Source organism: Ambystoma mexicanum, chromosome 14 (assembly GCF_040938575.1).
Source record: "Ambystoma mexicanum isolate Mex_15411 chromosome 14, UKY_AmexF1_1, whole genome shotgun sequence".
Taxonomy (NCBI): domain Eukaryota; kingdom Metazoa; phylum Chordata; class Amphibia; order Caudata; family Ambystomatidae; genus Ambystoma; species Ambystoma mexicanum.
Window position 1 is genome coordinate 188,480,219 of NC_090940.1, and position 14,707 is coordinate 188,494,925.

Below are 14,707 nucleotides of genomic sequence, written 5' to 3' on the forward strand. Positions count from 1 at the left end.
TTCTTGCTTGAGGGCTGGGGAGCCACCCTGGACGATCTCTTGGTCCACAGCACCTGGACTCGACAGGAGCAGGAATTCCACATCAATTGGTTAAAGCTGAACGCCATCTGGCTAGAGCTCAGAGCATTCCTTCCACTCCTCAGGGGCAAGGTTGTACTCATCCAGACAGACAACTTGACCAGCATGTAATATGTCAACAAGCAGGCAGGCAACAGATCCACTCCACTGTGCAGACTGGCAATCGGCATGTGGGAGTGGGCCCTGGAAAACGACATCTTCCTCACGGCAGCCCACCTTCCAGGGGAATCCAACCTGAGGTGGACAGTCTCAGCAGGTTCAGAGCGGACAATTACGAGTGGCAGCTAAACAACCTAGTTCAGGAGATCTTCAACAGATGGGGTCTCCCCCAGGTGGATCTCTTTGCCACCTAGTACAACAAGAAGTGCCCTCAGTTCACCTCCTGGCAGGGACACGGCCCCTGCTCCCTGGGCAACGCATTTCAGATTCAGTGGAACGGCATGACAGCGTACGCCTTCCCGCCCACTCCGCTGATTCAGAGTGATTTGCAAGATCAAGGAGTCTCGCCAGCTCAACATCAGTCTAATCGCTCCATGGTGGCCGGCCAGCCCATGGTTCTCGGAGCTGCTCAGCCTCTCGGAGATGCCACTGATTCACCTTCGGACGGGCCCAGCACATTTTCTGGCGCAGCAGGGGGGCAGGGTCATCCACCCCGCACCACAGAAACTAGCCCTCACAGCGTGGTTCCTGAGCAGATAACGCTAAGGCACCTCAGCCTCTCCCAGGCTAATCTGGAAATCATACAGGGCGCAAGGAGCAAGGCTACCAGGGCCCCGTATAAAAGTAAATGGACCAGGTTCTGCCACTGGGCAGACTCCAAGGCTATCGACCTCCTGGCATATACTTTGGACGACGTGCTCTCCTTCTCGGCGCACCTCAGCCACTCTGGCGTGCAGGTGGACATCTGCTGCACTTACCGCACAGCCATCGGGGCTTACAGGAATTCTCCTCCTCCAATCCGATTGTGAAGAAACATTTGACAGGGCTCGCAAGGCTCTACCCGCCCATCAAGAGGCCGTACCCCCGTATGGGACCTGAACATAGTCTTGGGCGCCCTGGCACACAAACCGTTTGAACCAATGGTGTCCGCGGACATCAGTCTGGTCACCATTAAGGCGGCCTTACTAGTCGGCCTCACCTCGGCTCGCAGAGTCGGCGAAATCCAGGCGCTGGTCGCCTCAGAACCATATACTGCCTTTCACAGGGACAAAGTAGTCCTGCGGACACACCCAGCATTTCTGCCTAAGGTGCCGTCTGCTTTCCATTTGAACGAGGAAATAGTCCTTCCTATGTTTTTTGCTGATCCTAAGGACGGGGCACAGAGTTCTGCACTGCTTGGAAGTCAGGCGTGCCCTGAAATTCTACCTTGACAGGACCAAGGGGTTCCGCAAATCAGACGCCCTGTTTGTCACTTTCGGAGGTGCAAGACCAGGCTATCAGGCCTTCATATCCCACTGGATGGTCTCGGCAATCAAAGAAGCATACGAGGGCCAGCACATGCTGCTTCCGGCAAACATGCATGCCCACGCAGTCAGGGCCAAGGCAACGGCCATCGCATTCCAGCGCCATGTCCCTTGACAAGTCATAAGCAGGCGGCCACTTGGCCTACTCCCTCTGCTTTCTGCAAGCATTACTGTTTGGATGCCACTCTAGATCTGATGTGGCTTTCGGACAGGTGGTTCTCGGGAACCTATTTGCTTAAGGAGGGTCTCCTCCTAACCCTGGGGCTACATTCAGTTGTAATCGCCCATACAGTATGGAGGAAAGGGGACGGGACGTAAGAGTAATTATAAGTCACTCACCGTAGTGACTAACTTACTCTTAGACCGTAGTCCCCTTTCCTCCATATGCCCCACCATCCTCCCCCCTAATAATACTGGTGTCATTAGGCAATGTTAAATATATTGTCGATGCATCAATGAGGACTGAGGTGTGGGCCGGAGGGCGGAGTCAGTACAGTGCATGCTCCCAGGGCCACACCCCCCACGCCTCTAAATTTAAAGGGAAAGAAGATTTTTTTTTCTGGTGAACTAGGTTCAGTCTCCCGTCCCTTGGAAGGGACTCCCATACAGTATGGAGGAAAGGGGACTATGGACTAAGAGTACATTAGTCACTACGGTAACTTATAATTTTTCAGACATGGAGAGATTGGAGAGGGTTTTTAATTCTTATTCAGAGGTCACTGAAGTACTAGGCTGACGGGCAAAAAAACATTTCCAGCGAAAGAGCTCAATCTGTTTCTTTTTAAACAGGGTCATATCGTAATTTCAAGCATGCTACTCCCACCTGATTGTCGCTTTGCAGAGCCGGTTGGACGTACCATTGATAAGTAAAATTTGAATGTTGGAACGGACAGTGATAATCATTGAATAAATTAATAACATTATTAAAAACTGTTTCATTGGCCCTAGAGTGCAGTTTCTTACATTTAAAAGATCGATTTATCAGTAGTCTTATGTTTTAGCACTATTTTCCTATTGACAGAAACGCCTCATCTAATTAACTCAGCACTGCAAGTAAGGCTGGTCAAATGTTCTTATTAACGTAATAAATTACCTTTTCTTCTTTTTTCCAGTTCACCAAGTCTGTTAAGCACTTTGGAGAGGACACTGGCAAAATGCAGCCGGATGAATTCTATGGCATTTTTGACCAGTTTCTCCAGGCCTTTTCAGAAGCTAAACTGGAGAATGAAAAAATGAAGAAAAGGAAAGAGGAGGATGAACGGCGAGCACGCATGGAGGCACAGGTTAGTGAAAATAGTTTTGTTTGCATACTAACTACTTACCAATGTTGGCGTTTATTGTGTGTCCTTTGCAGTTGTATCATAACTGGGCTTTACTACATTTCTGCTTCTAGTCCTGTTTGTTTATACTCCATGGACGCTACCTTCCCTTCTGTGTGTTCTTTTTCAATGGTTCCCTTGATGATGAACTAAAATGATTCCTTCCAAACTTCAGACAAGTAGGCACCATGTGGTTGCAAACTGTTTCCTTCAGGATTATTCCCAAACCTATTTAGACTCTAAGATTGCATTTGTTTGCAGCTTTACAATACTCTTTGGGCACAGTGTACATCTCTGCTGGCCTTGCCATGCAACGCAGCTATGTCCAACCTTCTGGTCACTGCTGTTTCTCACACGTGTCAAATTTTGTACAACATATTATGTAATCGGCTCTTTCCACTGTGCTTGTCCGTGAATGGAGAGCCACGTGCTTTTGTGTGTAGAATCAGGTATTTACTTTTCAGCACAAGCTGATTTTGCAAAGTACACACAATAAAAATCATTAATTTCTCGAATAAAAATAGGAAACTACAATTGTAAGAGCAGGACTATGTCATAATATATTAGGTGTTGATAAAATCTGTTCACTTGTGCCATGTTATCCACAGGGTGCGTAAACCTTGCTTGGGTCTCCTAGAACAAAATATAATATTAGAGTACCCCTGGAAGCTAGTGATTTTCACAGGGGAGGGTCATTGTATGTCTTGAGGTAAAATAAGAAGTGCTAAAAGCAGGTCAACTCCATTTTACCACATTACTGTTGTGTGGTACAGACTTGCCCCTTGTCAGACCTACACCATCTCAACATTGACACCTATTGACTGACTTTGAGTCTTCAAGGTCTGGATAGATGTCACCCCCAGTATTGTTGGTTGTGGAACTGGTGCCCTTTGTCTAGATTAGGCCCTGCTGCACACTACATGTAGGTGACCCCAGTTCAGGTACTCACAAGTACAAGTTACAATAGAAGGGGTCTAAACATTGATCAAGCAGTAACTATGGCTGATGTCTGCATTCATTCTGTCAGCGACCACTTTTATTGGCGGGATGGTTGAGGCACAGCTTTGCATTTAGACTTTATTAGATGTTAGCTATGTCCCCCATTTAGCTGTCAATTACTGCTGACTTTGTGATGGAGAAGTAAGTGGCTTGTCTTGTTGCATAGGCTGCCTTTAAGAGCATTGTGATCTTCTGAGATTCCCAAACCAAATGGGATATTCTCGCTATGCAATACAACTGGGTACAACTTGAATACCCCCCTGACCCCATGCACTGAAACATGTTTGAATGTGATCGAAGTATGTTTTTTTTTTTTTTGGTCAGTGTTGTTCAGGGCTCAGGTTTCATTATGATGTTCCCTAAATGCTGTCATGAGGTGTATACCTTTAGCCATACACGCAGGCATTTTCGAAGTGCCATTTAGCCGATGACACTAACTCCCAACTCTTCGTGTAACAACTATTCCTATCTTAGTGGGAGCCTGTGCAACGTGCCCTACTAACCTTGTAGTTGCGGCAAAGGCAAATATTATGGCTAGCAACATTTTCATTAATAAAGCATGGGAATTATTTTGCTTAAATACTTCCAAGCAAAAGTATTACTGCTTTAGTTTACTTATCCTTCTATTGCCCACAACATTGGAATTGTTAATGATTAGGCATTTATTCAGTAACTATATCTCTAATTTTGAATTATTTGGGGGCATTTGTGAGTATTTCAAGCTAGTACTCGTTCACCTCAGAGCATTGTTTTAGCCCATCACTAAATGTTCCTTAAACTCTCGGACAGCACCTCGGAAGTAGAGTTTGCGTAAGAAGCCAGAAATGCAATCCTTAACTTGATGCAACCAGTGCTTTCAATAACGACATAATGGGATTTCAAGCTCTCAGTCCTGCATAATCTGCATTTTCTACTTGGAATTCCCAATTTTGGTCCTATGACTTCCAATGTCGGTAGACGGCTTAGTTGATATTTTAGGAACCAAGTTCTTTGAGGTTTTGACTGAAATTTCTGAAGATAGCCTGCTGCCACTAGTGGGTGCATAATGAATGTGATTCTTAGCATACAGCTTGAGCCTCTGCAGATCTTCTTGGTCTGCAATCTTATCCCATCTTTTGATTTTGTTTTTATGACTACACGGAAGTCAGTAACAAGTATATCAACAAACTTCATAAAATCTGTACAGCGTTTTTGAAATTTACAAAGAAAAGGGTTAGAAGCAGTCTCGAATGTGTCCCTCAGATGGAATGCCAAAGAGGGTTTTTCTGCCTCAAGAGCCGCCTTGTAAAAAAAAAAAACTTTTTTTTCATATACTGCACCCTCCATGAAAGGAATCCCATCTCCAGACGAACAGCCCTGGTCTCGCAGTCCAACAGCCTCTTTAAGGATACGACCTTTCAGTGAATCAAACAAGTTTTGCGCATTAGCCTTTCCCATTGTTTTTACTCAGCATAACATTATTTACAAACTGCCAACAGAAGGCACTTGTGTAGACCTCCCCCAACCCCCTTCAAACACCAGCTCCAGTTTTATTGTGACGTATTGTGGCAGATATATCTGAAGGCAGAGTTATTCACTTGGATCTTTGGTTTTTCCATGGCCAAACTAGACATGCACATAGAGGAGTATGACATGCCAGTGCTTCCACCTATTATTAGGGCAGTGAGGCCCTGTATTATGCGGAAGCTCAAACTCGGTTTCCCTCGGCCAACAATAAATCATCTAACTATTAGGTATCAAGTGCTTTATATATCGGATGCTGGATTCCTCGCCTTTTGTTTCTGCTTAGCGAGCTGGTATATAGTCCGTCTCGGCATGCAGGTATTCATTCCTTACACGTTTCTTGATGAGGCGACTTTCTCGTTTAATCGAAAACATGAATGCCACATCCCAGAGCAGTAACTATCAGATCGGCTCTTCAGTAAATTAAACCAGCTCATGCTAATGAGCAGTTGGCAACATGACGGGAGAGAAGCATAGACCAGTTGTAAACATAGGATTTAAATCACCATTGCTGCAAGCCAGTGGAAACCAATAGTAACTGAGCTTAATGTTGAGCAGCCATCAATGAAATCTATTGAGCTTTGGTATTCTTGTTAATGCTAAGGGGAAGACCTGATGAACCCTCCCCCTTAAAAAGTATGACTTGGTCTAAAAGTGCTCACTGATCTTAATGATTGTTTTTACAGGATACAGAGAGAGCCTCAATAGTAATAACCTCTTGTATTTTTCCTGCAGCTTAAAGAACAGCGTGAGCGGGAACGTAAGGCGCGAAAGGCAAAAGAAAATGGTGAAGAAGGAGGGGAATTTGATGACCTTGTTTCTGCTTTACGCTCGGGGGAAGTTTTCGACAAGGACCTATCTAAACTCCAGCGGAATCGAAAACGTATTACCAGCCAGATGACAGAAGGCAACCGGGAGCGACCAATCACAAAGCTGAACTTTTAACTGACCTAACCAGAAATCGAGAAAAGACTTGAGAAGCCGTTTGAAGTTACTAGAGCTCATTTGAACATCATCACACTGCCTTGTTATGGGAACATTGGCTGTCTAGTTCTATTCCTGTTTGTCTAGGTATAAGAGCGAGAAAAGGGTATCTGTATATATGTTTTGTATATAAGGGAGTGTGCATTGGAATGCATGTCTGACATGTAGGAGTACTCATTGATGAGTGGAGTGAGTGAATGGATAGGCGTGTAAGCCAGTCATTTGTATATATGTGTACAGAATCCCGACACATGTATGCATACATGCTATGTATGATTTTACTTTCTTCCTCAACCTGAAAAATATTTTTTCTGGTGCTCAAGTACACCTTGTATCTGTCCTCAGAGAGGCAACATAAATGTGCATTCAAACAATGAAAGAGCCTAATGTCACTGGAGAACGATCCGCCGGGTTGAAGTTCCTTCTTCGCATCTGAAGGCTGATTTGGGAATTGCGATGGTCGATGCTGGAGCTTCATCCTGGCTGTGTTGGACCAGCATGGTTTATATGGCCTTAGTAGAAGGATCTGCTTTGTGAAAGGGCCTCTGCCACCTTTCCTGAATGTTTTGTTATTTGAAGGAGCGATGCCTGGAAGTCGTCTTGTGCTTCTTAAAATGGTTGAAAGCCTGTCTTTCCTGCTACTTTTCCAACCTAAATAAGAACTGCTAGTTGAAAATGCAGCCTGACACCTGCTCCTTTTCATACCAACTCTTCCCTCCTTGTATGTCCATTAGCGAAGCATCCCATCTGCATCCTTTACCATGCATGTAAATGTTACAGGCTGGAATGGAGGCTGAGATTTCTTATGCTGCTTGAGAAGCCTGCTGTTGGAAAATGGTGCCTTTAAAGCGAGTCTAGTCGGTTAGACTGGGGGTGGGCTTTGGTCCTGAGGTGTTTATTCAAGTAGGAAATATTTTCCTAGTAAAATACATTCCCGGAAACTGCTTAGGAGTGATGTTCAATTTTTAGAGCCCAAGGTATCTCCTCCATCACAGAAATTGAAAAAAAGTCAAGTGAGGTGGTAGATGTTTGCAGTCTGAACAATATGTAGTCAAGTAGTAGTCCCTTTTATTGAACCATAGAAACGTGGTAGCACTTCAAAATGGCTCCTACCCAAAACAGCTCAGTAGAACTCTTTACGCTTCAGAAAGACTCAGAAGATGCAATGGTTCAAACAACAATTATACAAGTATTGGTAAAGGTGGTAGTATTTGCATCAACAGGAGTAGTTGTACTACAATTAGGATCACTGGCAGTAGTGCCAATAGTAATGCTAGCGGCATTAGAACTAGTCCTGCTGGTATTAGCACCAGAGCTGCTTGTAGTACTTGTGTTTCTAGTGGGAGGTGTGTTATTCATAAGGTCAATGTTGCTCTACTGGTATTACTGAGCAGCGGTAGTACAAGTCCGGTGCTAGTAATACATAGTGCCGCTCACCCAAGCCTGTGCTATTTTCCCTTGCTCCCCGACCCACCATCCAGGAGTTTCCCTAAGGGGTTAGAATAGTCACGAAACTGTCCTACTATATGTGGCTCTGGGAATTGGGCAAAATAAAATTGCTCCCACTGGGGATATCTACTTAAGCAGGTCTGACGCATGGAACTCCAGTAGTACTACTGCAGATGGCAGCCTGCAATGAGTCTGTGTGAGGCGAATCCTCTACAGTGCGACATAAACATGTCTGTGCTCTTGTGCCTGCTCTGGGGCTCGGTAGAGGCTCAACTCTTTGTGAACCTCTTCCTGTTCTTCTTGCTTTCTTGGGGCTCCTTTTGAAGTGAATGACGCTTTTATAAAAAGTAAGGCCTTTGTTGCAATTTGCATTTGTGCTCCGTTTATTTTATTTATTTGTGTGTATATGTGTGTGGAGGGAGGTTAGTGTTCTTAACGGCTGTGTTTGTTCACCGCCAGGCCAGGCGAAGGTGGCTATGAGAGACCATGATCCATGCTCAACTTAGTTTGGCTGTTGCATTGTTCACTTTTAGCGTTCAGCATGTATCCTCCAATGAGGATTATGGTGCATAGTCCAGACTGAAGGCCATATAAACTCATGCGCAGACTTGAGTTGCTACTTAGGGTAGGTATGTCTACAGCAGTGTCGTTGGCACCCGGTTTACTATTCGTGTACTGTAGTCCCGCAATGTCCCGCACACACTCATTCCAGATCAGTGAGCACTCAGGGAAACATACCACAGAGAGAAACATTTGGCAACAAAAGTTCAATGCCGTGAATTGCACAATGCAAGGACTGTTCGCTAACCTCGTTATATTTATTTTTATTTTTTTTAACTTTCAAAACATACTGTCGTCTGAATGGTTTGGTCGTGTGGAGAAAGTACTGTGCCCTGAGACACTAAAATAATCATTGGGTGGGTGAAAAGAGGGGAAAATGTGCGATTTAATCTTTGCTGGACTTTTAAAAGAATCGTTAAAATGTGGAGCACGAGGTTTGACTCTTCAAAAGCTGTGAAATGTTGCTCCTGGAAATGGTTGAGCGCTCCGGTTTTCCACGTTTCCTCAATGCAACGTGCAACACGTTAAGATTATTGTAAGCAGATGTACTTGTTAAAAGTATAAAGCAGGAATCGATCAATTGTGAAGGCTCACCAAGGTGCACCTGGAATCCAAAATCAGCAAAACTAATGCAAAGACACGAATTGAACTTTGTCTAAAGTTTGTGGGTCTCTACGTTATCTGAAGTGCCTATATTTATAATTTTTTATTTTTTATTTATGTAATATAAAATATGGGAGAAGAAATAAAAAAAGAAAAAACTGTTTTTAGCTGTTTAAGATTGACGGTTCTCTCCCTTGATGCTTTCCAACATGGAGCCCATACTCTTGAATCTACTGCCCTCCAGTGACCGCACTTTGACGAAGGCAATAAATCCAGAAGCGGAGTAAATTATTCATGTACATGTTTCCCCTGCCCCAAGTCCCAACTTCATGTTGTGCTGTATCAGTACGCCTCCATTTCGTCCATTTGGACCCCAAATGACCCCCAAACCCTGCTTTCTTCTCTATGCACTCCCCTGGCCAAAACGTCAATTTTTTCAAGTGGTCTTCCACTTGTCTAAGAACATGCCTCCAAGTGTCTGGTTTGATACTGTTCTAGCTGCACTGAGACCTTGTTTCTAATCCTATTTTAAAAAAAAAGTCAAATGTCCTCGCAAGAAAACCCAGCTAGTTGATTGTTTTGGGATCAGTCTTTCTGGGACTATAAGCAACAAGGGTGTCACTGCATCTTGGTTGAACCGATAAATCACCAAAAAAAAGATGCAAATGTGTCGTGCACAGCCCTGAAGCTCAGAAAGTTCCACCTATGGCTTATCTCCGAGGGTGTAGCCAGTCAGTTTCAGGGTGTGTAGATCCCAATCAAAGCATCGCACAACTCTTTTCCCTGAATTGAACCAATCCACAAGACACAGCTTTGCAGAAGAGCCTAGTGTTTGGAAGTGGGTATGCAAAAGGGGTTTGATGCATATCTCGATTTGCCAGCAGAGCTGGGCCTCATGGCCTCTTTCCTGCTTCTGTGTTGTTTGGGACTCTTGTACCTGTGCTTGAAAGCCTACAGTGACAAATGTCTGTCTTCAGGGGGTGCTTAATTTAAAGATGCATCCTCTGGTTTACGACATCTTCAAGCTCTTCAAGGTGAATTTATGAAGCCCCTGTGGCGTCAAATCTCTTGTTCAGAAAAATGGTGTCCGTAAAGATGACAGTTTAACTGGATTCTTAAACGTCTCTTATCATTCTTGAGTGCATCGACCTATTGGTGGTAATGTTGCATATTCTTGTTTGCCAGCTTAACCCACTCCCAAGGTATTCAGCAAAAGGTTCCAACTGGGAAATATTTGGCAACTGCAGTGTGGCCACCGTTCTGCTCTTTCATCAACTTCAGAATGGGAGTCCAGTTTAGACCCGCCCGGATGAAGGTCCACGTTGCCCAGTGAATATTGTGCCCACATCCGTCCTCCACATTTGCATGATGCTGGTCATTCTATGCAAAAGGTTATGTCTGCAGACTGTGTGCATCAAGAATGTGCAAATGACTTGCCTGGTAAAAAAAGACCTCTCTGCCACCTCCTGCCTGGGCTCTAGACTGAGGGAGCCATACTCTCGGCTTAAATGGTGTAAATGGACATGTGGTCATACTGCTCAGAAACCCAGTTGCCCATGCAGGAGAAGATGCCCGGATTTGGTTTTATTACTTTATTTTAAAGGGTTTTGCCATTTTGGAACTGGAGAGCAGTGGATTCAGAGTGTGTATCCATCGGCTATTGGAGAGCAATAGTTATGGGGTAAGTTATCCGTTCCTCGGGTTGTGGAGCAATCATTCCTTCAGACGGATAACCATTTGGGCAGAAAGGAGGCTAAATGGTGGCATTCCTCCTGTCCTCTGAGGTAGCCTTGCCTGTTTGGTAGCCCTCAGAGACGTGTTTTTCCATTCCTTTTTTTCCTCCAGAAAGACTGCGTGCTGGAACTTCCTTGTGCCATTGTAGAAGAATGTCTGTCTGGTTGGTGCAGGTGCAAGTGGGTGGCTCTTTTCTCTTTGGTGTGTATTTTCAGATTTGTAATAATGCCAAAAAAGGAAGACAATTTGTAAACTTGTCCAGGACCTTCTTAGCTTGGTAGATGAACAGTGTAGGCATTAGGAAGCAAGTTGATATTAGTATAGCCGGCAGGACATGCTGTGTATCTTATGGGACTGTACATTTTAAAAATGGCAATATGCAATAAACAAATATGAATAAATCGAGCGCCTTTTCATAGTTTGCCTATTACTAACATTTATTTTTGGAGTGACAGGGATGGTGTGCATTGTTGGGATGCTAGATAACGAATTGGGGAGCAAGCACTAGGTTAAGAACGTTTTGAAACACCTTTTGAAAATCAATCTGCTAATTGCATTTGGTTTCCTTTCTTTTCGCTACATTGGTTAAAGAAAGTCTGGATTTTAACATTTCGACGACTTGTTTATATGGGATTTTACAGAGTACTGTGTCCTGTCCTCTTTCCCCTATACTAATTGTATATACAGGTTTCACTTGTAACCAGAGCATGCTCAGCACAATGTGAAAAGAATTGTGCGTATCCCTTTGAGATGGCCGGCGCATATAGCCCAAAACATATCAATTCACGGCTTTTCGTCTTCATAGCCTGCCCTGTTCCCACTATCTGTCCTTCACTTCATGCACTAGGCTAGGCACTGGATGCTTTTTCTGCACAGGAGGTTGCACGTGCCTTTGTTTTTTCACTGTCTGCTGCCCTCAAACCTAATTACCCCCAGCCCTCCCCCACTGCCTTCCCGCCACCGATACCAAAGCTACCAGAGGTCCCAGGCTTTGAACAGTGCTTTCGAAGGGATTGTGTCCTCCGACGTATTCCTTATCTTAGATATCTCTTTCCAGCTTTGCTGGCCTCGGAAATTTTTTCTCTCGAGGGCGCTGCGCGTCGACGTCCGCCGAGATGATGTCCCTCCACAGCCGCCGTATCAACGTCGACGTCATCCTGCCTATAAAGGCCACGCGCAGCGTCCGTTGTCCAGTTCCATTTTTCCGCTTACTCAGTGCCTCGGAATATCGTTGCTCAGTTTCGTAGAGCATTAATCCAATTTCCTCGAGATATTCGATCCATACTCGATGGCTTCCTCGTCGGAAACCGACGACCCCTCGGTCCGGCTTTAAAAAATGCCTTGACTGTGGAAAAAAGATGTCGCTGACTGACCCTCACAGAGTTTGTCTGTGGTGTTTGGGAGCTGAACACCATTGTTCGGAGTGCGAGGACTGTATGTCCATGACAGCTAAGGGCCTGAAGGAGCGTAGGGGGAAGCTGGAAAAAGGTAAGACTTCTAAAACTTCTTCTTCCTCGACGAAGTCGAGACATTCGTCTCCTCGTCACCATTCGCGCTCCAGGTCTCGAAGCGGGTCACATCACTCCTCGAGATCGAAGCACTCGAAGAGGAGACGTCGAAGATCCCCTTCTTCGTCCTCCTCTTCCTCTGTTTCACCTAAGAGAATCCCTTGCCCCACGAAACATAGTTCCCGGGCTGAATGGTAGGAATTCCGAAGAAAATTTGATGAGCGTCTTCGAGAAAGCGGCCTCGACCCCCTCGAAGACTGCCGAGAGCGATGCTCTGGTCGAAAGACCCGAAAGTCCAAAACGCCGCGAGTCGCAGTACCCGGCGAAGGAAGCTTCTCGAGCATGTGACGAACCCTCGAGTAAAGCTAAAACCTCGAATCCTTCAAAGGTTCTGTCGACGCCGAGGTCGGTGTCTTCGACGCCGTTGTCGAAGGGACCTTCGACACACGGGTCTGTCGACTCGACGCCATCCTCAACACTGGCGTCGACGCCAAGGAAAGTCACGGTTGCGGCGCACCCAGTGGCTATTCCCAGGTCTTCGATGACGATGTCGTCGAGATTGTCGACAACCTCAAGCAGAATTCCAATTCTATCGAGGACCTCAAGGACTCCGCCTTTGTTTTCGACACCACATTCAGAGCCTTCGACGTCGGCGTCGACGACATCGACGTTTTCGAGGCCGATTACAACATGTTTGGCACCCTCTGCCTTGGAGATGGGTTTCACACCCTTTGTGAGTTCAGACCAATTGAGAACAATGTCCTCAATTATGGAAGAGGGAGAACTATTTGACCAATAAGAGACATTTGAGTTGCAGGGATCTGCAACCCCAGTTCAAGAGGAGTTATCCTCAGAGGAGCGCAGATTAAAGGAACTCCATGATTCCTTACATGAGGCAAGTGGTTTAGACACTTCCCCTGAGGTGGAGTTCGCTAGGTCAGACCCGGGGGAGCATGCTGAAACCCCTTATAGAGCCTTAATGGCCAGGATCACAGAATTTATGGGGTGGTCAACACCTTCACAGGCTTTGCAACAGGATGACCTCACCGATATTCTTGATAAAGGTCCACAGGAGGATCCTGTAGTACCTTTTCATAAAGCTCTTCAAAGGAAAATCATGACGAACTGGGAAACCCCAGATGTCGTCCCGGCAGTAAATAAAAAACTGTCTACTAAATACAGGGTATCTTCTGCAGACCCGGAGTTTTTGTCCAAACACCCATCCCCAGAAAGTCTGGTGGTACAGGCAGCATCTTCTACTGACATCAAGACTGCTTACCCTACCGTCCCACAGGACAGGGACGATAAAAAAAATGATGCTATGGCTAAGTAAGTCTTTTCGTCATGTAGCATGGCATTCTAATCTATTAATGCTACTTGCACCCTTGCTAGATTTAGCCATACACTTTGGGAGTGTGCTTCTACAGCGGCTGATTGCATCCCGGAGGGAGAAGAAAGGGAGGCGTTCCTAAATATCATACAGGAAGGTAAAGACGCTATGTGCGAATCCCTCCAGACGGGCATTGATTCGGCTGACAGTATCAGCAGAGCAATGGCGGCAAGTACAACAACCAGGAGATTTGCTTGGTTGAGAAAGTCTGGTTTTGCCCCAGATGTGCAAGCCAGGCTCTTGAACATGCCATTTTATGGCTCTTCTTTGGGAAAAAGGCGGATGACAGTTTAGAAAAACTGCAAACATCAAAGGCAGCAGAAAAATCCCTAGGTGCTGCAATCCGTCAGACACCTTTTCGTCCCACAGGAACCTCTGCGAGAGGCAAGTCCTTTCGCTTCTACTCGCAATCGGAAGAGGTAGAGGACGAACGGCTCAAAGAGGACAAAGAAGAACTACCCGAGGTGGACAGGGTAGATATTCAAAAGCCGCAGCAACAGCAGGTGCCTCTTTACCATCGGCATCTGCATCAGCCGCCCCAAAACCACTCTGAGGACTTCCCTCACAAGACACCTGTAGGAGGCAGGTTAACTCAACATCTGGCGGAATGGCAGGCTATCACGTCAGATGCTTGGGCATTGGAGACAGTTGCACAAGGTTACTGCCTGCCTCTCCTACGCATACCTCAGTCATCCACCGGGGATCAGCTCTCAAAAAGCTCCAGATCCGCTCCTCTTGCAGGAAATTTTAGACCTGCTAGAGAAAGGTGCCATAGAACCGGTACCTGTAGAAGAGAGGAACAGGGGCTGGTACTCCCCTTAGTTTCTCATTCCAAAGAAAGACGGAGGACTGAGACCCAACACAGTGGCCATGCATTACCTCAACAAAAGAGAAGGCGTAGGATCACTACCTCTGTGCAGAGAGGCGATGCAGCTCTGGTTTTGGGCAATCCAAGAAGGAATCTCACTATCGGCAGTTCACCTAGCCGGAGAGAAGAACTTGACAGCGGACGCTCTGAGCAGGCAGAGCACAGTCTCCCACGAGTGGGAACTAGCTCAGGAAGTCCTTCAAGAGATCTTTGCCCTTTGGGGAACCCCTCAGGTGGATCTGTTCGCC

The 14,707-nt window shown here is 45.8% G+C and overlaps 1 protein-coding gene across 4 annotated transcripts in view; it reads left to right on the top strand.

Moving 5' to 3' along the window:
• Positions 1 to 11,098, top strand: part of DAAM1 (dishevelled associated activator of morphogenesis 1) — an 896,952-nt gene extending 885,854 nt beyond the window's left edge. For all 4 annotated transcript variants that reach the window (XM_069638889.1, XM_069638892.1, XM_069638891.1 and 1 more), the window contains 2 exons: positions 2,654 to 2,824; positions 6,098 to 11,098. In XM_069638889.1, the coding sequence (XP_069494990.1) occupies positions 2,654 to 2,824; positions 6,098 to 6,307 (381 nt within the window). In that variant the 3' untranslated portion in view covers positions 6,308 to 11,098. The remainder of the gene's footprint in view (positions 1 to 2,653; positions 2,825 to 6,097) is intronic.
• The last annotated feature ends 3,609 nt before the right edge of the window (positions 11,099 to 14,707 follow it).